Genomic DNA, 25,684 nt, shown 5'->3' on the forward strand with positions numbered 1-25,684 from the left:
CTTTAGGAATCATGGTGACAAATCTCTGTTTCCAATTGGAGTATTTTATGTTCCACACTTATTATGACAGGGAACAGAGAAAAAAAAAAAAAGAAAAGAAAAAAAACATTTTGAGAATGCTTCTCCACATAGAGTTAAGAAATAAGACTGGTACTTCTGCCAAATTGCCGTCATATACCTTTTAAAAGTTATCTTGATACCAAGTGCTTCCACTTGTTTTGTTCTTTTACTACTAGTACAAATTTCCCTGCCTTCTGGGATATCATACTGTGTATCTTCCTCCCCACACTCTGATCATTACACATCTTTGTGCTGGGCCTCAGTAAAATCTACGAAAGCAAGGTTATGACAAATAGGTGAAGCCAATCCCTGAATTTGTTTCTCCTCCCTTCCATTCCTGATCTTTAGGTCATCACTTCAGCCTCTATCCCATCTCTCTTATCTTTTCATCCCTTTCAGAAAATTCTATTCTCTATTTAATGTAAGGAAATTCTTTTCTTTTTTCTAAAAAACAGAATGAATCTTATTTTATCCTTCTAAAATATTTTCAAAAAAACCAACCATTTGCTTTGTCTTCCTTATGGGATCTAATGAACAAGGAGAAGGGAGTTGTGGGATAAACTTGAAAAAAACAAAAATAAAAATGAATTTCTTATTTCCCTTTGTGTTAATGGTGAAAGTTTCTAGAAAATTTTCTGTGTGAACTTGAGTGATGAAAGATTATATTAGTTATCTATTGCTGCATAACAAATTACCCCCAAATTTAGTAGCTAAAGCAGCAATAAACATTTATTGTCACATGCAGTTTCTGTGGGTTAGAATTCAGAAGCACTTTGGCTGGTTGGTTCTGGTGAGGATCTCAGGGGGTAGCAGTCAGGATATCAGTGAGGCTGCAGTCATCTGAAGGCTTGACTAAGGCTGTAGGATCCTTTTTCAAGATGGCTTACTTATGTGGCTGACAAGTTAGTGCAGGCTGTTGGTAGGAGAACTCAGCTCGTCACGTGGACCTCTCCACAGGACTGCTAGAGTGTCCTCAGAGCATGGTGCTGGATTCCCCCCAGAGCAAATGATAAAGCTCAAGGTGAATGCCCCAGTGTCTTCTGTGATTTAGCTTCAGAAGTCTCACACCATCATTTCCATGACATCCTACTAGCTACATAGGTCAGCCCTGCTCAGTTGGGGAGGAGTCTGCTACTCGAGCTGTGGCTACTAGGAGGCAAGGATCAGCGGAGGCCATCATGGAGGCTGCCTTCCACAGAGATGAAATGCAAAAACTAAATTTGCATTTGGTTCTACTTCTCTAAAGGAAAAGAGAAAGTACTTCAGGTAAGAGTTAATGTTGATAGACAGAAAAGCAATCAAGCAGCTCTCTGGAATCCAGAGAAAGTCTATGGCAGGTTACTGGCATGACTGATAACTGACTATACTAACAGAAGGACCCTCCCACCCTGACTTAAGCCCAGAATGCGAGCCTGATGGTTTTCACAAGTCAGTAGGTCATTGTTTAATGTTAAGGTCTTTATAGTCTAGCATAGCAGGTGGAAGGGTCTTGTCGAGGCTCTAAAGATGTGAAGTGATGGCAACCAAAGATGGGGCTCTGAATGTATTTTATTCCACTTTTGTTCCTTTTATTCTACTTTTGTACCAGGCAGTGTCCAAGATCCTGCTGTGCATTATATGACACAGACATGGTCTCTGTTCTTGCGGAATGTACAGCCTAAGGGGGAAAGAGAGACCTTATATGTGTAATATACATAGATACATAGAATATACTAATATAACATGATGTATACATGCAATACATGCAGATTATGTATAGATATAGCTACAAGTGTTAGAAATAGTATAGAGAGAGGTTATAAAGTGTTCAAGGAGGTAATAAGTGGAGGTACCTAACGTAGCTCTGGAGTAAAGAAAGCTGAGATCTGAAACCTGAGCAGCACAAAGATGAAAAAATATTGGGGGGAAAGTGTCAACTAGACAAAGGGACCAGGTTGTATTTAAGAGCTCATCACAACTGAGGAACTGAAAGCAGACTGGTCCTGGCATAGACTGTTCAGGGCTGCCTGATGCTGGTTGGGTATAACACCGCTCAGCCAGTCCAAGGGTTGGGGGGGGGGACTGCTGCCTTTTCCTCTGTACTGTGAACAGTAACACACTGTTTTATACTTTCCTTAGTATGAGTGGCACTGACTGATCTGTTTTATTTATTCTGCAGTGGTTTCTCACCATGAACATCCTATTTTCTGATGACTGTCTTGATTTTTGACAAATATTTTCCTTTTCAAAGAAAGGACAAATATGAATTCTTTTAATCATTAAAATAGATCATGCTTTGCCAAGTGCAGTTCTGTGATTTTGCAGTTTTGTGTTTGCATACCTATTTTAAATAATCTGTGATCTTTTTATGTATGTGTGGGTCAGTGCATTCCCCTTTAAACAAAAGAACAAGACAGTGATTATTGTTAATCTCTCTTCCCTCTCTGCCCTCAGCAATTTACAAAAAAAGGTCTTACTGTGTAAGCATTTTTACCAAAAATTGCTTATCCCCTCCTCCAAAGCATAAGGGCAAACAAAAAAAATTTAATTTAAGCGCATAAAAGATCATTTGAGAACAGTAGGAAGAAATGTAGCTTATATAACAATCTTAGGAGAATCTGTCTCAGCAAGTCACAATGCCTTTACTAATGTTCCCTGAACAATTCAGGGGAATTCAGGAAAAAGGATTTAGAGCGTGATTTTACAATACCAACATATTTTAGAAGTGGATGCCTTTAAAATGTTTTTATTTATTATGTGTTTTTATATATCTAGCATCATTTTTATTACTTGACTGCTAAACTCCTATTCTAAGACTCCTGAAGTAAAACTCTCTGCTTATTTTAAGGAAAATAACCCCTGAGAAAATAAGCAATGGCTTCTATAAGGTGCTAAGTGGCCCTGGTAGTACCAAGTAAATTCTTGCTGCATTTCTTCGAAGAAGACACTTCTCTTTTCCCTCTGATTCTCTTGGCCTGCCTTAGTGTAAAATTGAAATACAGAGTCACAAAATAACTTGTATAAATTTCTAGAAGTCTGGTGTGAGAACTTACACTTTGAACTTAACAACTTCTAAGCTGAACAGAGGTTCTCAAACTTGGAGAGCATGTTTAACGGGCAGGTTTCAGGACCCTGCTCCTAGAGATTGTGCATTGCAGACTATGTAACGAGTACACTTTGAGAAACTCTCGTATAGGAGAACAAGATCAAGGAGATCTATGAAGAATTTTTAAAATTTTAGTGGAATTTATTAAAATACAGCAGAGTGAAAAATAAAACTGATACCAATAATATCCATGCCAAAGTAGTTACATGGCTCCTCTTAAACTGCCCTAGCTTATTCACTCTGACAGAGAGAGGCATGCATTTCTCAGAACCAATTTTGCTTTTCTTCAGCCACTTTTGGTTCCTGAGTCAAAATTTTCACAAGTGCCAAAAAAAGTATAGACAAAAATCATTTCATTAGAATGTCTTCAAAAAAAAATAATTAAGGATGGATTGCTATATATGCTTTCAGTTTTTAAATGTTTCCTTTTATTTTAAAAAGGAGTAAGTAGAATTTACATATTCTTTTCCCTTTACTTCATTGATCTTTTTTTCTTTTTCCTGTAGATCACTGGCCTTTGATAAAGAGAAAAAAATCATTATCTTTGGAATAAATTATATTTCTATAGAAGCCATATACATTTTATTATATGTATTCTGACTTTAAGAGATATCACTGTTGTGACATACCTGATACCTTTACCCCCAACTACTCAGAATTTAGTTCATCTTAAGGAAAGTACGATTAACAAGAGCTTCCCTTCTGTCATAATGCCTGCAGATTGAAAAGGAAATTTTGAAAGTGTGGCTGTAAAAGTTCTTGTTTTAGAAGACTTATTTGAAATATGGTATCATGGATAGAGATTTAAAATTTTTATTTCCTTTTAGGTATGTGTCTTAATTAGCAAAAATATTATTAAATTTAGAGTATAGTTGAGTTGTTATTTCTTCCAAGCATCTTTGAATATTCAACTAAATGATCTGAGTTACATCAGACTGCAGTTTCTTTTTTAAAAACTAAAACCCATCACACGGAAATGACAATTAATTTTCTTAAAAATCACATTTATTTATTCAGGGAATATATGTGTTCATTAAAAGCTTGTTATTCACACAAAGCATCTTTCTTAGAACTTTAAACATGGGCTTATAACTCTTATTTTTAAATTGAAAATAAACACAAAAAGAATACTTTCTATATAGAACTTGCAGTGATAAAAGCAAGTATATGGGATAACTAGGCCTATGAATTTTAGCTGCTTATGGTATTTGAAAAGGATCTGAGAATCTCTAATGAAGGTTTTTCTTCCAGAGTATAGGACTTTATACTTTTGAAAATGTTTTTCTTATTACAAAAAGTAGTATGTATTCATTAAAAGAAATTTGGAAAAACTTGGGAAAAAAAAAAAAGTTTTGAAATCATCAATAGTTCCACAAGCTAAAATAACCACATTTGATATTTTTGGTGTAAAATTTTTCTAGTCTTTTCTTTTTAAATATATAAGCATAAGATATTTGAGATATTTCAATGTTTACCTTCCCTCCAACCGGGTTAGCTTTTAAAAAATTAGTTAAGAAAAATATATGTACATAGATTAATAAGTGAAATAGTGCCATAAGACTTACAGAGCTAAAAATAGAAGTCTTTTCCCTCATTCTTCTCTGTTTACTTCTGATTCTTGTTTCCTAGATGTAGCCACTTTCAACTTTATTTTACCAATTCTTCATGTAATTATTTGTAAATGTTAAGTGGTGTATGCTTTATATTTCCTATATTTTAGTTATTATCTTTTGACTATCTACTTTAACTTACCCATACCCCAACATTTTCCCTGCTCTGTCCTCTCAAAATTATTTTAGGACCACTTATGTTTAAATTAGAGGGCATATTTACTATGATAATGCAAATATTATTCATAGATGCACTTCGTATGTTTTGTACTATAACATTTTCTTTTTCATATAACTTTCTTTTTCCTGGAATTAATCATCGTCTCTTTTGGTTAGTTTGGTTAGTTTTCTAAGTACTAGTCACTAATTCATCCCAAAATATATTTATAGAACACTGAAGCTTCTCTCAATACATGTAAAAACATCAAATAGTCATTTAGATTGTTTTTTTTTTTCCTGCTGTTGTAGGTATCCTTGTAGCCCACCGTAACTGTCATTTTGGGACTTCCCTAATCCCAGGAATTCCTTTTTCCTTTGGAAATCAAAGGATTTGATTTGTCCTGATCTCCATGTGCTTTCTTAATGGTTTATGCCTTTGTTTTATTGGGCCTGTCTTACAGAACCTTCCTTCAGACAGGATATAAATTTTGAGACTTGTATGTACGAAAACATGTTCATTCTACCTACATAAGATGATAGGCTGGTGTGGAATTATATATTAGTAATTTAGAATATTGAAAGCAATGCTTCATTACTTCCAGGGCTACTGTAAATATAATACCATTATAAAACCTGTTCATTTGTATGATTGATTGATTGTCTTGTTTTCTGTATTTAAATTTTTGCTTTTTTTACTGGAAGCATTTAGAATATTTTCATGCCTGTGGTTCTGAAATTTTGTAATAATTAATGTGGGTCTTCCAATGTATGGTGGTGGGGAAGGGTTTACCTACCTGTCTTCTTCCCTTGTCTTCTTTCCTTTCTTCCATCTTTCCTTCCTTCCTTCCATTTCATTGTTTTATTTCTTGCACTGCACATTCATTGAGCCCTCCTATTTAAGAGATTAATTTCCTTCAGTTCTTGGAATTTTCCATATTTCTTTGATAATTTCTTCCCTTCTATTTTTTGTTACCTCTTTCTGAAACTCCTGTTCCTGAAATATTAAGGCTCCTATACTCATCATTTGCTTTTCTAATTTCCATTGCTTTATCTGTTGTTTTCCTTTTGGAAAGGTTTCCTCATCTCTTATTTTCAACCCTTCTAATGATTTTTTTATTTAAAAATTTTTCTCTGAGCAGCTTTTAAGACCCTCTTTTAAAAATTCTGAAAACGTTCCTATTTTTATTCTTTGATCTTATTTCTCTGGAGTATTTATCTTTAAACACTGTATTATAGTTTTGAAGATTATTTTTCCATTTCCTTGTATTGTCTATGCTTCTTTTAAGTTCCTCTTTTCTATTTGTTTGTTTTCTCATGCTGGAAGCTGTCGTCAAATATCTTATGATCCTTTGCTGTCCATTCATTTTTAAAGATAAGACAAAAATGGTGATTGGAAGCTGTGTATGTAGTTAGGACTTATAATCTAGTGAGCATTACTGTAAGCCAATCATGGAACTATCACAATGTCTGTATTCACATCTTTTGGTCTGTGGAATGAACCTGGATGTATGTCTTCCATTCTTCTGCCTGGGAGCTGTAGGCCTGCCTACTACTAGCCTTCTTAGAAGAGCCAAAGAAGGGGCTGCGTGTCTCTCTGGTTCATGTAGAAACTGACAAGCAATCATCAGCCTTCCTGTTTTTTTTTTTTTTTTGCTGTACGCGGGCCTCTCACTGCTGTGGCCTCTCCCGTTGCGGAGCACAGGCTCCGGACACACAGGCTCCGCGGCCATGGCTCGCGGGCCCAGCCGCTCCGCGCCATGTGGGATCTTCCGGGATCGGGGCACGAACCCGTGTCCCCTGCATCGGCAGGCGGACTCTCAACCACTGCGCCACCAGGGAAGCCCCAGCCTTCCTGTTTTCAGTTCTACTCATATCTACTCTCAGTGATAACCAGAGCTTCTTATTTCTGAACCTTTCCAGGTTTCTGCTATAATAAATTGCTTGTTTGTTGATAATCTTCCCCAGGCACACACCAGTTTTGCTTTCAGTGCTTTCAATGATTTCTGGTCTCCAAAGTCAGCTACCACTCACCCATTCATGTTTACAGCTTTTGAAAATGTTGATATGATTCTTCTGTGATCTCTTCCCATTCCTTTTTTCTAATGTGCTGTCATTTTAGTGGTTTCAGAAAGCAGCAGAGATGAGCGCATGTGTTCAGTCCTCCATGTTCAGCTGGAAGTCTCTGTAACCCCTAGTCCACTTACCTCCTTAGTGAAGCCTCCCTAACACTATAGTCAATCGTAGGTTACTTTGGTAAAGATTGTTAAGGAACCTAAGGAACCATATTTGTTTTTAATTTGAGCACCTTTCTCATTTATTTTTGATTCAGTCAGTTTTGTTTTGTTTTGTTTTTCAGGGTATAGAACTTTTCACATGATAGTGTGTCATGGGAGCAATGACCACTTCTGTTTTTGCTTTATTTTTAATCAGCATCTGTTTTAGTGCCAAGCAAATAGAAAGGGCTCAATACATTATTGGCTGAATGATTAAGCATTTTTCCACAATAATTTTTTATCATTATTTGTTTAGAACTTTAAAAATTTATTTACACACATGTAAAATAGTTTGTATAAACATTCCCCTACAGTTGGACATTTAGGTATTTCAATTTTCAAATAACACTCAGTGAGCTCTTTTTGAGTTTATTTCCATAGAATAGACTTAATACATTTGTTTTTGAGGCTCTAGATGTATACTGCAACTTATTTTTAAGTTTTATGCCAGTTTATACTGCCACTGGTAATGTTTGATTGCCCATTTGTTATTCTTAATATTATTTTTGTTAGTAAACCCTTTTACAGTTTAAAGTTTTGTGACCATTAGTGCAACTTGATTTTAACATTAATTGCATATATTAGTTAATACCAGTTTTATTGAAGTAATTTTACAATAATACATTATCTTACCAGATGATTAATGACTTTGGTTTAGCCTTTTGTGTTTTTTTGTCTTTCTTTGTGGTTCTACTTTACTTGAAATAAACTTTTTGATATTCTATGTTCCTTGGTGTTTCTTAATATATGTTCTGGTATTAATTGGATAAAAGTTTTAAAAGTTATAAATAATTATTAGGTGAAAAAATTATGATGGGATCCTGAATTAAGAGTTAGTTAACTTGATTAATTTTCCTGGAAACTAAAGTAGATTGATGGCGTTTATTAGATGTAGGTAAGGAATGATTCTGTTGCTTTCTTGGGATCTAGATCTAAGGGTATTTTCTACATTTGTATGACTTTATTCTTAGGCTTTTATGAGGCATGCATTGAGATTTGGGAGTGAGGTCAGGAATGACTGTCCTACCCGTAGGATCTGAGCAGAGATTGGAGTTATTCAAGGTTGGTAATGACCACATTCTGAGTGGCTTTTACCAGGCTTCCTATGAACCATTTTTTCTTTTTTCTAATTAGATTTCAAAGTAAAGGTGAAATGTAGATAATGAAAAAAATATGAGAAGAGTGTACCAAACCAGTGGGAGCAATGCTTTATTTAAAGCATATAAAAAGGAACTTTTCATATTAGAATTTTTCGTATTAGAATTTTTCATTTGAGGGTGTGTGTATGTGTGTGTGTTTAATATATGTATACAATATATAACATATCATTTATTGAGCACTTGTTATATGCCAAGCACTGTTCTGAGAACTCTACATGTATGTATTAACTTACTTAATTCTCACAACTAAGGGTAGATATTTACCCTTAATTTACAGTTGGATGACTGTGGTGGCTTACTAACAATAATTGTCTAAGCTTCAGTGCTAGTAAATGGTGGAATTTAATAGCTCTTGAGTTTGTGCTTTTAACCACCACACCATACTGCCTCTATTACTAGTTGGTTTAATGTTCTAACTCAAACTCTTTATGATTCTAGTATGTGATTTAAATGTTTTTTTTTCCTATTAAAAGGAGTTGGCAGAATGTGTGGCATTGTTCTTCAGCAATTTTCTCTTCAGTAATGAGGCATCATTAACTGTGAATATTGGGGCTTTGGAGATCATTTTTTGGATGTATTCATTAAGAAAAGGAAAACAGTCATGGAGAAGGAAAAAATTAATCTTGGCAAAGAGCAAAAAGCAAGACTTGTCTTTTTCCCTCCCCTCCCCATATTTAAGGGGTTTAGAAATGAACTGATAAAAGCTTGTTCTGTGATTTTTCCATTCACTGAGACAATGTCCTTTCCATGCCCCACATACAAACATATATTTAGGTACTGTGCTTTAGATTGAGCTTATGGTTCACATAACAGAATGAGCTATTTCATTCATCCATTTAATAAATATTTGAGTCTGTTATGTACTAAGCTCTGTTTTAGATGCTATAGTAGGGAATAAAAAAGGCAAAAAAAGACAAAGTCCTGCCCTTACGCATCTGTTTGATTGAAGGATAGAGACAACAGGAATCAGTGCTATGAAGGAAGAAATATAGTGTCAAGGGAATAGTGAAAGAAAGAAGCTGCTGTTTTAGACAGGATGGTCTGTGCTGGCATCTCTTAAAGACCTAAGTGAAGTGAGAGGTGCAAGCTTTTGTCATATCTAGGCAAGTGCATTTCAGACAGAAAGGAGAGGAAATAATATGGGTCCTGAAATGGGAATGTGCCTGGTATGTTTACGTAATAGCAGAAGCCAATGTGGTTAGAATGGTAGAGCACGAGGGGCCAGATATTTATTCTAAGTGTGGGAGGGTTTTAAGCAATAAAACAACATGAGCTGACTTAGGTTTTAAAAGGATCACACAGACTGCTGAATGGAGACTAGACAGTGAGGTTATTCTGGCAGTCTGAAAAGATGGGGATGGCTTGGGCCAGGGAGACAGTGAAGGAGCTGGTGAAGAGCAATCAGGTTGATCTGTATGTTGATAACAGAACAGTTGACAGATTTATACACAGACAGAGTGAGGAGTAAAGGTAACCCAAGGTTTGGGGATGAGCAAACTAATGGAAAAAAGTGCTATATACTGATCTGGGGAAATATGGAGTTGAGGTAGAAAGCTGCAGTTGCAGTCATCTGCTTGGAGATGACATATGAAGTTTTGGTAGTAGATAATATCACATAGAGAGGCAGTGTAGAAAGAGAAGTCCAAGGAGTGAACATTGGAGTTTTAGCATTTAAAGGTTGAAAAGAGGAAGAGGATATAGCAAAGCAGACTTCAGGAGTGGCTGCTGATAGAGGAGAACCAAGAGAGTATGGTATCTGGGAAAGGAAATAAGATGATACTTCATCAAATGGATATCTTCTTGTTAACTAGAGGCTTTAAAATTGAGAATACACAAACATTAGGAGATGTTGAGGAAGTGATTGCTTCATTTTATCCTTTCTAATTCATATTTCTGTAACTTAAAAGAATGTTTAAATCCAAGGAAAAAGTGATATAAGAAATGTTATAATTTTATCACTGTTTGGTAAGTTCTTTTTATTGGTAGTAAATAGTTTAGAGAAAGAACTCATATGTTGATATATATCAATAAATGTATATATGTGAATAGTCTAATATTGGCTTAACTTATTGTAGGTCTTTAAATACTGCTTTGTTAAAATTTTAGTAACTGGTAATTTTTCTTTACAATTGGTAAGTTGTATGCAGTTGTCATAGTTCTCAGTGTTTTTTGATTCTCTAATATGCATCTGAAATGGCTAACATGAATTGTCTTTTTATATATGTATTATGCATCTTAAAATCATAATAGACTAATAAGACAATTTTTTGAGACTGTAGGTCCTCTAGTTACTCACTGACACCTAAGAATAAATACATATTTTTCAAAATTGTTTATTTTAAATTTTATAGTATTTTAATGTAAAAGAAAAAGTACCAAGAGGTAGTATATACCCGTTACTTATAGATATGTTAAAACCACCATTAAATTATTATACTTTATCATATTTTCACAATAATAAATAATAGCCCATTTACCTAAAATTCAATTTGCCCAAACTCATTACTAGAGGACTTTATTTGTAAGGTTAGTTTCTTCTGGTATGACAGAAAACTCATAAGCAGCTTAAACAACATAGAAGTTTTTTTTCTTTTACATAAACATAACACTCCTAGAAGCAGTACTGTGATTTTCATGGATCTAGGGTCCTTTTGTCTTGTTGTTCTGCTGTCCTTCATACCCAGCTTCTGCCTCATGATCTAAGATGGCTGATTCAGTTGAGCCATTGCTTCTGCATTCCAACAAGCAGGAGAAAAGGTAAAAGAAAGAGGGAAGATCTTCCCTTTTAAGGATACCTTCCAGAAACTTCACTTACCAATTTTGTTTTACATCCTGTTGGCCACATCTTAGACACATGGGCATACTTAACTACAAGGAAGGCTGGGAAATTTACTTTTTTACTCTGGACAGCCCTGTGTCTGTCCATTTGGGTGTCCTAGTATCGACAGAAACAGGTGTTTGTCTACAACTACCAGTCTGTGCCACAGGCCTTTAGATAATAGGGAGAAATTGGTTTTATAACAATGCGGCTTTTTTCTATTTTTCTTTTCTATATTAAAGTATAATTTAGCTATTATGCTACATAATCATTCTGTGAATATTTTTAATGGATGAATTTACCCTACAATCAACCATGCATACTTTTCTCCAGATTATTTTATTAGCTAGGAAGTCATTATAAGATAGTGACTAAGTATGGAGCTAATCTGCCTGATTCGAATTCTGCCAGTGCCACCTGTCAGTGGGGTAACCTTGGGCAAGCTATTTAACCTTTTATGACAAAGTTTATCTTCAAGTGGGAAGATAATAGTACCTAACTCACAGGATTATTCTGAGGGTTAAATAATTGGTTGTAAAGAACTTAGAAAAGCTCCTGGCACATCATAAGCCCTCCAGTGTTAGTTATTACTGTCAATTGGCAGGTTCTTAATTAAAGTAGTTTTAATACTATCCCATGTAAAATACAGCTGTAAAAGTTGACTTGTAAAGATGTATTAGTATTTAACTGTGGTAGAGGAAAAGTAATTGGGTAATTTTAAAACAGTCTAAATTTGCTTATTTCATTTTGGAATATTTCATTAGTTATATTGAGAGATTTTCTTCTTTGGAGAATTGTATTTTAGAACATATTTACAGATGTATATCCATTTGCAAATAGATATCTGTCTTTTGAACTTTCCACATAAGGTGTGCCTTTTAAGTCCATTCAGAGACCAGAAGTCAAAAAACTATTAGTAATGAAAATATCTTGTTACCTGTGTCTTGGGACAAATAAAGTGAACAGTGAACCTATTAGAAGATAATTATGTGGCAATTGAAAGTTTAGTGTATTTTGAAGTGGAACTAGTCTTAAGGCTTTGCTTAATTTACTTTTCTTGGAAGTCTTACTTGAATCCCTGGGCTTGGTTAAATACTCCTTTGTGTTTTTTTTATATAGCATACTGTACATAACTCTTCACACTTGGCAGAGTTTATTGAAATTGCATATTTGTGTCTGTCTCTCCTACCACATCATAAGCAGAGACTGTATCTCATATGTGTATCCTCAGCATCCTGCACTATCAGTATACAAGACTTAATGAACTTGTTACACTGATCGGAGCAATACAGGTTGCCACTTTTGTAGGGATTTTGATTTTCAATCTCAAGTAAGAAATAACAGTGATTTTTTTCATGGCTTTAAGTTCTGTAAATTTGGTCAGCTGCAACAAGATGTTTAGAAATAGCATATTTCCAAAATAAACTATGATCCTTCAGACAAAGTACTGTTCCATGCTGTTGAAATCCAGTTTAAGAAAGCTCTGCTTCTTAACTCTTTCTGTCTTGTGCCTTTTGTGCATACTCTTCTATTTCTTACTCCATACTAAAGTATCACAACAATAAACTTATTTGTATGTTTTTAGAGTATGACAGCTTTATTTAAGAGGTCATTTAGTTAACTAATGTCATGCTGCATGAAACTTAGGAGTAAATGAGAGGTGGTAAATTGTCCTTTGAAGGACAGAAACATTTACTTTAACTATGTTGAGTCTGAAAACAAAATGTGTAGTTAAATTAGAGCTCAGATGAAGTGTGTGTGTATGTTTAAGTGTATATATATATATATATATATATATATATATATATATACACACACATACATAGCTATCTATTTTAATGTCAGAAGTAGCTTATCTTTGCCACTTGGCTCTTGCACTGGAGATAATCAAATTCTTTAACTTCATAATTAAAAGCCAATAGAAAATATGTTTTGCATGGGATATTTTGGAAAGGACGTTTAGTGTATAAAGTACTTGCTGAAGTGGTAAGGGTAGATGCAGTTAATCTCTACTCCTTACTAATCATGTCAAATCCATTCAGATATTGGTTCCCCCCGCTCTGGTGTCAGCGCATTACACACTATCATATTGTCTTTTTAAAGGGCTGTGCTAAAGGTTGCTGAAATGCAATCTCACAGATATTTAATTTTTAAAAGTTTTCTAAGTGGATTTTAATGTACCTTTCTAATAGACTATCAGAGATTCAGGCATTAGAGGAAAATCCTGTATTTTAATGGACTACAAACAATGATCATCCTCACGATTGGCATTTAATCAAATAAGTGTTATGATGTAAAACTGCTGGATAAACCACAGTTTGTTCATGCATACCTTTTTTCTCTTCCACAGCAGTATGTAGTACTACTGTCCCTTCCGCATTTTAGTAAGTGCAAAACTTCTAATGAAGGATGACTCAAAAGAAGTACTATGCTCTTCAGCTTTAATATTTTCATTTTTTTTATTTTTATGACATTTATAAACTTTGAACAAGTTAAATTTCCAATATCATTTGTAATAAAACATTTAAGATGTTTTTGTTTTTGTTTTTTTGCTGTATGCGGGCCTCTCACTGTTGTGGCCTCTCCCGTTGCGGAGCACAGGCTCCGGATGCGCAGGCTCAGCGGCCATGGCTCACAGGCCCAGCCGCTCTGTGGGCATGTGGGATCTTCCCGGACCAGGGCACGAACCCGTGTCCCCTGCATCGGCAGGCGGACTCTCAACCACTGTGCCACCAGGGAAGCCCTAAGATGTTTTTATTAAACTTCTTTATTTAAATGAAACTGATAAAATCATATTGAATTCAATGGTAAGTTGTGATAAGTTTTGGGGGCTTATTTTTTATTATGATATTTTGGTTTTTTATTTAAGAATGTAAGTTTCTTTCCTTCAAATATCATTTTTGGGAAAAGAGATCTTTAGCAAAAATTACAAACATATTTGAAAATATTTTTTAAAATTTCACATCCTATATTAAGTTTGAAAGACTAGGATACCTACATGATTTTCACATTAAAAACAAACAAACAAAAAAAACAAACAGGCTTTATTCTATAAGCATTGCTCCCAAATCACATTGTGCTCTTATATTCTAAGAACTAAAGTTAACTGTTTCTTTTTGTTTTCAATTTTCAAAGACAGTTTTAGTTAATACAATTTGAGCTAAACATTATTTTTTTATTCCTTAAGAACTGTACTGTGCTCAATACATTTCTCCTCCTTACTCCCCTTCCATTTTTTTGCTTTTCAAACAGTTCCGTAATCTTCAAATTTCCCTTTCCTGTCTTTTTAAAGGTCGATTGAGCTATCCACATCCAGGAACTGACAATCTGTTGATGTTAAATGGTAAGTTTTATAACAACATTTTATGTTTCCAATTGATTTATATAAATAAAGATGAATGAATACATGTTTCTCTAAACCTTCCCCATATACACAAGTTAATCATTTTATAAGTATTCAGTATAAAAATAAAGCTACAGCTCTTCCTGTACAGAAAGCAGAATTAGGAGTTTGAGTGTATTCTCACTGGCAAAGCAATCATTAAAGTGTATTTGTGACAGTATGATTTAATTCAATGATCATGACTTTGGAGACAGCCCTGAGTTTGAATATTGGCTTTCCAGTTTATTGTATTAACTTGGTCAAGTAACTTCCGTGAGCCTTAGTTTCCCATCTGTGAAATGGGAGTAACAGTCTCAAGGTTCATTATGAAAATTAAATGAGATAATATTTGCAAAGTACATAGAGCTTGTTACTTATTATAGTACTTGTGTTTATGTTCACCTAAGGAATATACTGGTGATTCTGTAATTATGGGAGTCACACCAACTTAATTTATTCTAGCTAGAAAGTTTACACAGTGAATTTTATTCTGGTGGAAAAGAATAAATAAACTTTCATTAAAGTTGTTTTCTTTCTGTGGGGCAAACATTGCATTCAGAGTCACGGTACCTAGCACATCCATGACTGTGGGAGTACACATACAGGATTAAAATATCCTTCACAAAGGTATTTTTAAATCAGAGGGTGGGTCTGAGGAGAGGGAAGTAGGATGAAGAAGGAATGGTAAAGATAGCATAGGACTTCCTTTAAAATACATAATCAATTACTAGAATGGCTTGGCACTTCTTTTTCAGCTAAAGCTTTGTTGAAAAAAGATGGCAATGAGATTGAAAAACAAAGGCTGAAAAAACAGCCAGTGTAAAGCTAGACCATGTGAACTCTAGTGTTAAGTAAAAACTAATATTAAGTAAAGGTGAAAAGATAGGAATAAAGTCTAGGCTACCTAGGAGATTGTCAGGGTAGATAGGATTTTGGAATGAGAGAAAAATTGAAGACGCAAAACGTTAAGTGAGGTGCTAAATTGATTCATTCAACATTTGACCCTTCTGTATTGAGTCACCCACCACATGCCAGCCTAGTCTAAGCACTGGATTAACTATTAGTAAGGATCTTCAAAGATGGTTAGAGGTAGAATTGTCAAGGTATTAACAGTGAGCCCAGACTGCACTCTAGGCTGAGGCTATGTTCAGGCTAGACCTTACAACAGTCTAGTAGTCCACATTTATGAAGTTAGGGAATTTTGGTGTTTCCATAGACTTTGACCAGAAAGGCACTAGAAATTACATTCCAGGACTTCTTTTTTCTACCATGGAATTAAAAAAACATATCATTTAAGTATCTGTAACTAAAAATTAGACTGTTGAAATTGAGTTTACAAAACACAAAATAGATCATAATCTTTATTACTCTCAGGGCTTGATTTATAAAATAATGATAGCTTTAGGTAACGATAAATTTTTAATATATTGATCCTGACTTCCTTAAATTCTTTTCTTTTGGAACAGTCTATGTGGTAAATAAAGATCATTCACATTTCTGCTTTAACTTCTAAAAAAAAGCAATTTAGTTGAAAAATTTGAATTTGCCTATGTTTCACGTATTCTGTTAAAATCCATCCGAAGGAAAGTACTGTATGAGATAATTTGTTAGATCATTCACAGATGTTCTTAGACTGCTGAATACATAGTAAACTAGGATGATTCAGAAGCATATCATAATCATAGTAGAATGTGTTGGTTCTGTGTGAGCAGAGCTTAGTAGCCACACTATTTTTACAGCTTATACTTTTTGGTTGCACTAATTGTTAAACTAATTGACTTTATCAGTTGTCTAAAGCCTTTATAAATAATCTAGATGTTAGGTTGAAAGTGTTTCATAACATAGTAGACAAAAGCATATTTTATTAAATATATATTTTCAAAGTCATATTTTCAAAATGACTTTGAAAGAGTAAAAATCATGTCCTGTGAATAGATGAAGGAATTGGATCTGTTTGAGAATATAAAATTAAGGAAGGCAAGAGTTGCATCTGTGGACAAATCTGTTTTTTCATTATGTGAGCATTTTTCACAGAATGCCATTTTAGGGCTACAGTACATACTCAGTACAGTAAGCCATCCTGGAAATTCTGAACTTCTTCTGGCAAGGGACTAGGGGAGAAAAATTATAATGAAACTAGGACATCAAAAGTGTTTTGGCCAGTAGAAACAATTTGATCCAAAGAGAAAAAAAAAAAAACCACTCATTTGGGATCATTGGTTAAGAGGGAAAGCAAGAGCGGAAAATTGGGTATATTTATAGGGTAAGAAAGTATTTTAATGTTAAGGATTTAGATAATTTTTGTAGACATCAAGGTTATTGAAGAAGTGAGAATTAAGTGATGTTAATACCAAACCTCTGCCTATACTAAATTATTATTAAATATTATTGACTGATTAAAGAAATTATAGCATCTCGGCACATAGACCTGCTTTTTAAATTGTTACTCTTTTTAGTTTGTTACAGATTTCACTCACTATTAGGCAATTGATTAAGTAAGTTGTATTACTTAACCAACAAGCATAGCTAATATTACGGACTTTGTAAATCAATATTGGTAATAAATTATACATCAGTATTTCTTTTGTGTGGTGGTTTAGCAGTAGTTCATAGTGGTTAGCATCACAGACTCTGGAGCCAGGCTATCTGGGTTTACACCCAAGTTTGCTATTTCTAGCTGTGTGACCTTGGGCAGCTTCCCTTTGACTCAAGAGTCCTCATGTGTAAAAGAGAGGCAGCATGCTGCCTGCCTCTGGGGGATCGTGTGAGAAGTGAGTGAATTCATTCATGTACAATATTTAGAACAGTTCCTGAAAGTCAATGTTTGTTGTGGCAATGGGTGATGAACAGTGACAAAAATGACTTTGAAAGAGTAAAAATCATGTCCTGTGAATAGACGGAGTTGGATCTGTTTGGAGAATATAAAATTAAGAGAAGACAAAACTGATATTTTCAACTGAAGAATGTTATGTATAGTGGACAAAGAAGGCTTGTTTTATGTTATTTCAAAAAGCCAAACTAGAACCATTTGGAAGAAGCTATTTAGGGACAAAATTTGAGTCAATAAAAGTAAAATGACTTCTCAAGCAGTGTTTTCTAAAGTGTGGTACACTTGCCCCTTGTGGTACCTAAGATGATTTTTGATGGTGCACAAATACACATTAAAATAAACACATGACTATTACAGCTTAAGAACATTCCTTAGAAAATACAGAACTGGCAGAAATCTGTGATGTTACCGTGGTGCTAGGCTTGATGGAGTCCATTAAAAAATAATACATAAATATAAGTATAGTTGTTATGAAGGTAAGGCAAACATTGTAAAGATTTTGTGATTCTACCTTTCTAATTAATTAGCATTATGGCTAAACATGTAAATATTCCTATAAGGGTTAAACAGGGACTGGAATAAAGGTCAGGAAGTTGGTCAAAATAGGTAAATCTATGAACTACCCCGGCACATCCTTTAACTCTGAGCCTCTGTTTACTCAGATATAGAAAAAGTTAAAATCCCACACCTGTATGTGTCATGAAGTTGTTATATTAGATATTTTTTAATTTTAACAATAAAAAATGCCATAGAAATGTAACTGCAAATAGGCTCCTACTTCTGAACAGACCATGTTCCTCAATTCAATTAGAAATCCAGCTGAAATGACTAGTGGACACTGCCACTATTGAATAATTCAAATTTTGTAGAAGAGTCCAAATTTAACATCCAGAAGTACTTTAGGGAAGTCACATTATATAGGAATGGGTAGATTGTCTAAAAACCAAAGGTTTTACTGTCTGATGTTAGAATGACGGCTTTAATGTTTCTAAGTGTATAAATCTTATACTTTTAATTATCAATAGTGAAAAACAAAATTTTGAAAAACACCCTGTTTTCCATAGAAGTAAGGAGCAATACAAAATGATGTATTTGAGTATTTGTTTCTATTACTGTAGGAATTACTGTACTCCCTTCACATGTCTCCCAAGGAAAATAGCTTACATTTTTATTAGTACATATGATTTTTCAAAAGGAGAACAGATACAGCAGAAGTATGGGGAAGGGGTGGCATTAGCAAGCTGGTTTGAAATTCAAATTTGTCGTGATTAGCCACATACAGCCATGTTTGTAATCAAGAGCTTGCTCTACTTTGGGAGGAAGTTATGTGTATCTTTTAATTAAGAAAATTTGCTCTGTAATGGAATTGTTTTAAATATATTAAGTTATGAAAATGGGAAACTTGAGTATGCAATCAGTTATTTTTTTTATGCTGATGGACGTGAAGTAGATAGCAGCAGATTTATTTTGGATCTTGAAAAGGATTATGATTTGGGAGGCATATTTCTCTCCTGGTTTTGGCTTTTTTAGAGCAAAAAATAAGAATGGCATTAGTTTCACACCAAGAGAACTTTAACCTTTAAATATTTCCAGCTGATTTGGTATGTTTACCTATCCCTTCCTCCAGCTGCAGTAATTCAGGTACCACAAACTATAGCTAAGAGTCAATATATAAGGGCACAAAGGTCCTAAGGAGAATGTTAGAATTATGCTATTTCTTTTTTAGTAGCTGTGGGTTAGAATCTAAATAAGATCATTGGTAATCCAGGACCAAAATGTAAAGTCCCTTATATAAGAAAGGTCTTCAGGCTTTTCTCACATCGTTCTTATTACCTTCATTTAAAACAAAGAAAAAAATATATATGTGTATGTGTATAATATATATTTTAACACACATGCATAATATATATATATTTACACATGTATGTTAAATAGCCAATTCCTCACTTTTTCTAAGGCTTTATAAATTTATGTAACTGAAATTTAATATTATAAATACAGTGTTTTATACAACAAATTATTTGCTTTTTTTCTAAATCATATTCTATATGAGTTTGGGAGGAACATATTGTTTTAAGAAGTCTCTTTTAATTAAAACATAATGAATACTAGTCATCTAATGATTTTTCTTTCTCACTGAGGATTTCTGATAATTCTGATTCAGTTGCAGTGGGACATATCCCTGAAATTCACATAGAAATATCAGTAGAAAAAGTGAGTACACATACCACTGTTTAGCGTGGTGGTAGCAGATTGGTTATTTCCATGACAGGGAAGAGGAAACGTTTCACATGGTTTAGCTTCATCTGCAGTCAGTTCTATTTTTGGTAATGTAAAGACTTGGAATCTGAGAGTTGTCCAAAAAATAAGTGCAGTAGCTCTTTACAGGATTCTAAAATTCCTCAGGTATGAGATAGTTGGAGAAATTTTCTAAATAATGTGTTCAAGCCTAGGACTGAGATGAAACCTAAGATGTTGTGAGTGTTTGTGCATATTTTCACTATTTTAATATTGAGTAGCCTCAGCTAAGAAGCATAAACTGGTTATGATGTTGTTAATTTTCTCAATAGATCATGAATTATGTTACACATTATTATTTCATCATAATTCATAATTTGACTTTAAATTTGATTAAAACAGTTTCATTTACTTTATAAATGTTTGACCCTCTACAGCTATGAATGAAATTCCCCAAAGCAAATTTATACTGGATTAATGCCATTAGACCAGGCCTAAGGATAAGCAGGAAGCCCAGCTCCTAAGACATGCTGTAAAGTGTTTTGGAGCTTATTGACCATTTCCATGCTTAATACAACTAGTAAGACTTCAAGGAATTCATTCTTCTATAGCCTGTTCTTGATAGCTCCTTTTATAATTCCTATTGTCTGATTTTCCATAGTTGACTTCCATCTCTTTGAAACCCTGTTTTCCTTAAGGCCTATATATATAAGTTTTAGAAGACCTACACAACAAAATTCTAAATGCTGGTTCCACTCCTACCCTCATCCTAAACTAATATATAGGTCAGGTAAGCTATATATAATCTATATATATATACAGATTATATATACAGAAACACACACAGAGGTAAGCTATGTATAAACTAGTATACAGGTCAGGTAAATCTGCCAGGCTTTGAGGTAACTGGACGTCATGGACAGGTTTAACTCTGCAGCAGATTATATAACTAAAGACAGTAGAATGGCAGGGGTGCCAATGAAGTTACTTTATATAAAAGACTAATATTTATTGACTTATTTCTTGAAGTATAAAGAATTAAGAGTTTTCAAGTTTGATTTTCCTCCTTTTTTATTATAGGGGAACTACTGCTGTATCCTCACCTTGTAGTCACACTTCTTTATATTAAAGCCTTATTAGTATAATTTTGTAAAACCTCTATAATAGAATGTACTTAATGAGATGAAATGTTTTCCTTTGATCTTTAAGTTTTATACCTTTGGAGAAACTACATTTCTGACAACTTTTAATATATATTTTGATTTGAAATTTTTCAGTATCAGATTTTTCCCAGGCCTAAAAAAATCCATGAACATAACTTAAGATCTTGATTTTGACAGTCATTTTTGGTTTACTGTTAATTCCAGAGTGGAAATACTCATTGTATACTCAGATTTGGGGGGAGGAGGTATTTAAAAACAAGTTGCAAATTTTATCAAACTGGTACTTTCTTATGAAAAATAAATTGCTATATATTTTTTTATCCATGAGGAATTATGTAAACTGCTAATAACATAGGTTGAAATGCTTTCTGCTTTATAGTTTTACAGTATTTAACACATGTACTGTTCTTTGATGATACTACTAATAATTTGTATCTAAATCCCTCTTACTCCAGATGTAGAGATATAAGCGCTTAGTTAGCTGTTATAAATTGTACCAAAAAGATTGAAAGCATTATTAGCTATAGTATATCATTAATCATTTCTTCAGCTAAGCAAGTTTGAACATGGATTTATTTCTTTACATTCTATCTAAACTCTACAGGCTTCAGAGAATGAATTTAATGTTGTTATATATTTTCATTCTTCTGCATCTTCCATTTACTTTTTCCATGCAGGGCTTGGTATAAAGTGATTTAGACCTGAATTTCTAGTTGGACAGTATATGCTATATCACTCTTTATAATAAGTAGAAAAACAAGGATTTAATTCAAGTTATTTCCATTCGTTGAGAAAATTATTTGGGATGCTATTTAACCATAAAGTGTTACATATTCCTATCCTGATTAGATGAAACCAATACTTATTCATGAATTTTAACACGAATGAGAATAAATTATATTTTTCCTGTTAATTTCACAGTTTTTATACAGTTCAGATGATACATATATGAGTGCTTTGTAAATATTAAAACACCATGCCGATGTTATGTGATGACATTGTGGTAGCTCTTAAGGCAAAGTAGCACTGATTTCCAGATGCCCACATAGCTTTTGTATATGTGGGCTTATTTTTAGTTCTGACATTTTACAATTTGTCCTTTGTTTACATGCAGCAAGGAGTTATGGGCGAAGACGAGGTAATTCATTTCTGTTTGCTATGGTATAACTCTTTCTAATTGGGTTTTACTGATCAATGTTGTAATTAATTATCCCAGATTTATTATGCAATGTCTGGAAACTCACAGAAAAAATTGTATTTTGATTTGAGCACTTACTTGTCAAAGTTTTGAATCCTAAATATCTTAACCTTTAAAGTACATTTTCATACTAATATGGTTATTTAATAAACTTTTCCATTTTAAGCTGTCCAGATTTTAACTGTTTTTAAAGTTATTTGGTATCTTTTAAAATAAACCTGCTGTTTATAGTTTTTTTAAGAGATTTGTTTAATAAATACTAGTGAAGGTGACATGCTCTCTCAATCTGTAACTGATTGTCTTATCTATGGTATGTAATTTACAACTCTAGTTTATTAGTTTTATGTTTGACCCAGTTGAAAATGACAAATACCAAACAGATTACTGTTAACACTGATATATAGAGATCATGGTGCTAATATTTCTCTGTGTCTTCTAAGAATATAATAGTTTATCTCTCCCTGTCTCTAACACCATACACACACACACACACACACACACACACACACACACACACACACACATTCTTTTTCTCTCCCACAAAAGTCTTCCCCTCTGGGTTTTTGTTTTCTTAAGGAAAAGGCCAGGACTATATGATACTGTACTATTCAGCTTCCTAGGAAAGCAGCTGACATTTTCCGTGGCTTAAGCTTTGCTTTTCTTTTTCATGTGCAGAAATTGATGGGGAGAAAGGTAGAAGTGATGATGGGATGAGAAGAAGCAAAAGTAACTTTACACTAGATTGTCCTCTAAGTGACCAACAATCATACTATTTACAAAGTTGTTGTAAGTGCCAAACTGAATGAAAGGATTTTCCTTGACCCCTAAAATCTCCCTTGAGCCATGGAGGATAGACAGTGTTAATAGTGCCTTTTGACAAATTTTATATATGTGTGCCAGTTCTTCAATTTCTTTTTATCTAGTCAGGAGTGTGTTACTTTGAAAACAAACAAGCAAAACCATTTGTCACCGTTGACAACAGAAACTAGTATTTTATATTTGTAAGTAGTATTTCGAGTTTTATATTTCACACTGTCTGAATTTAACTTCATTTTCAGAATTTGGTTTCTTCAAATGCTTCACTGAATCTCTTGGTTCTTTATTTTTCTAACTAAGAAATTAGAGGTTATAGAAACTCAAGACTTAGAAAACTGAAGCTGAATAACTTTCTAAAGATTGTTACTAGCTACTGAGAAGCGGGGAAGAATTGAGAATTTTAGTACCTATTTTCAGTTCTATTCACTATCTTATTTCACTATGCTATTTTAATATGGAGCTTTAATTCTCTTGAAAAAACCCATTTACCGATCTGTGATTTTTTAGGCATTTTTGAAACTATAGAGCAATTTAGGATTCTTTTCTTTTTATATACTTTTCATCTTTTAACCTTAGTGTGATTTATGTTTAATCTGATTTGGTATACTCCAATGTAAATAAATATCATGATCTAGGAATTTCTTAGGAACAAGGTATAAGAAAGTCATGTTGTTTATCTTCTTTTATCTCAGTTCAATAATTGTAGACTGGGCTTCCCTGGTGGCCCAGTGGTTGAGAGTCCACCTGCCGAAACAGGGGACACGGGTTCGTGCCCCGGTCCGGGAGGATCCCACACGCCCCGGAGCGGCTGGGCCCGTGAGCTATGGCTGCTGAGCCTGCATGTCCGGAACCTGTGCTTCGCAACGGGAGAGGCCACAGCAGTGAGAGGCCCGCGTACCACAGAAAATAAATAAATAATAAAAATAATAATAATTGTAGACTGTGACTATAATATCAAGAAAAAGCAAAAATTTCTCCTTTTAGATAGGAACTTGCTACTACTCATATATATCTCTGTCCTCTGGGAGCCATAAAGATTTCCTGTACTTCAGAACTGCCTCCCAGCATTGGAAGAAAGATCTCACATGTTTTTTTTGTTTGTTTGTTTTTGTTTTTGTATTTTTTGCGGTATGCGGGCCTCTCACTGTTGTGGCCTCTCCCGTTGCGGAGCACAGGCTTCGGACACGCAGGCTCAGCGGCCATGGCTCACGGGCCCAGCCGCTCCGCATGTGGGATCTTCCCGGACCGGGGCACGAACCCGTGTCCCCTGCATCGGCAGGCAGATTCTCAACCACTGGGCCACCAGGGAAGCCCCTCACATGGTTTTAAGGCTTTTGGTAGAAGCCTTCTATGGGACAGAACTGACAGTTGTCACATTTATATGGCTTAGTTTGGGGGAGTAACACCTGAATTTTCCTCTCAAATTACATGGCATTAGTAATTCTTTTAGTTGGTCCTCTGTGAATAATTAGGAGTCTGTTTTTATAATTTTGGATTTGATGGTCAGATGAAAATATCCCATGATAAATCATAATATAAAAAAGAATATATATATTATATATATATTATATATAACTGAGTCACTTTGCTGTACAGCAGAAATTAACATTGTAAATCAACTATACTTCAATAAAATTTTTTTTTAAGTTTACCCATTAGAAATAACTATTGAGAGATTTTGAGTTTGAAAGTACTTTAACACAGTAAGTAATAAAACATTGAAAAAAAAAAAGGCCGCATACCAAAGGAATGACTCAGAAAGGACTAGAAGTAGCCTGGCTCTCTTCCTATTTTCTACTCATTTTTTCCTCTTCCTATGCTAGATGTTATATCAGTATCACATCAAAAACCTTTTAACTACCAAGGACCCCTTTTATGGGTTTCATGTTTTAGATTTGGTCCATCAAAGGAAGTACATTTATTCGTTTATTTAGTCATTTTTCTTTTCTAAAAAGAAATCTCATACACATCAGATCTGTTGATGTGGGACGTGTCACACTGAGTTGATATAATTTTTGCCAAAAAATAAGACATTGTTCTTTACCAGTGCAGTGGTGTGTGGACAGTATTATTTTCTCAAGGCATGTTGACTTTATAATCTAGTTTAGGAAGAACTATTTTTTCTTCTTTTGTCACCTTTGACTCACCTTTAAGCTCAGGCACAGAGTAGCTGTTTTCATTTAAAAGATTTCCCGCTTGACTGCAGTAAAACCAAATTACTACCAAAATGAATTTATATATTTTAATATCTTTAATAATGTCAACATAAGAACTTTAAATCAAACTGGGTACAGATATTAATATATGAAATATACCTTAGGAATAATCAAAATTTAATTATACTGAAAGTAATTAAGAAAAAGCAAAGATTTCTTACCCTGCTTTTCATTTGTATCCTCCCCAACTCCTATGTATTTCTGTACTGTGGGAGCCATAAAGAGTTCTACTTCAGTGCTGCCTGGGGGCCAGGATTAGAAAGGAGAAAGACTCTCACATCTATCTTTTGTATTTATTGTCTGTTCAATGTTTATTCCATTCTGAGAGTGAGCACACTCCTCTGAGCTTGGAGTAGGGTGGTAGGTTGTGAAGGGAGGTGTGAAATGTAACTTAAACTCTATCTCTCAATCTAAAATATTTCTATTATTGCAATATTCCCTTTAATAAAGGATTAAATGGCTGCTCTACTCCAGAAGGAGTAAAAATACATAGAATATTTTTAAAAATAATAGAAATAAAGAACCTACAGTATTTTAGTTAGTGGTACTAAACACCACAAAGCAATCTTTTCTAGCAGACAAACAAAGCTTTAGTTAGTAGATTTTAGTAGATTATATATGGAATGAGAAGAGAAATACTTTTTAAAGAGAATGAAAATATGGAGGTTTAATTAGA

General features: G+C 34.0%; 1 protein-coding gene across 9 annotated transcripts in view; it reads left to right on the forward strand.

Moving 5' to 3' along the window:
* The window catches only part of CPEB2 (cytoplasmic polyadenylation element binding protein 2), a 65,417-nt gene that overhangs the window by 16,621 nt on the left and 23,112 nt on the right, over positions 1 to 25,684 (forward strand). For 5 of the 9 annotated variants that reach the window (XM_082637581.1, XM_082637585.1, XM_082637582.1 and 2 more), the window contains 2 exons: positions 14,458 to 14,508; positions 21,893 to 21,916. In XM_082637581.1, the coding sequence (XP_082493707.1) occupies positions 14,458 to 14,508; positions 21,893 to 21,916 (75 nt within the window). The remainder of the gene's footprint in view (positions 1 to 14,457; positions 14,509 to 21,892; positions 21,917 to 25,684) is intronic. The other 4 variants (XM_082637583.1, XM_082637587.1, XM_082637584.1 and 1 more) reach the window with 1 other exon arrangement.

This window comes from Mesoplodon mirus (genome assembly GCF_964341445.2).
Source record: "Mesoplodon mirus genome assembly, chromosome: 2".
Lineage (NCBI taxonomy): Eukaryota > Metazoa > Chordata > Mammalia > Artiodactyla > Ziphiidae > Mesoplodon > Mesoplodon mirus.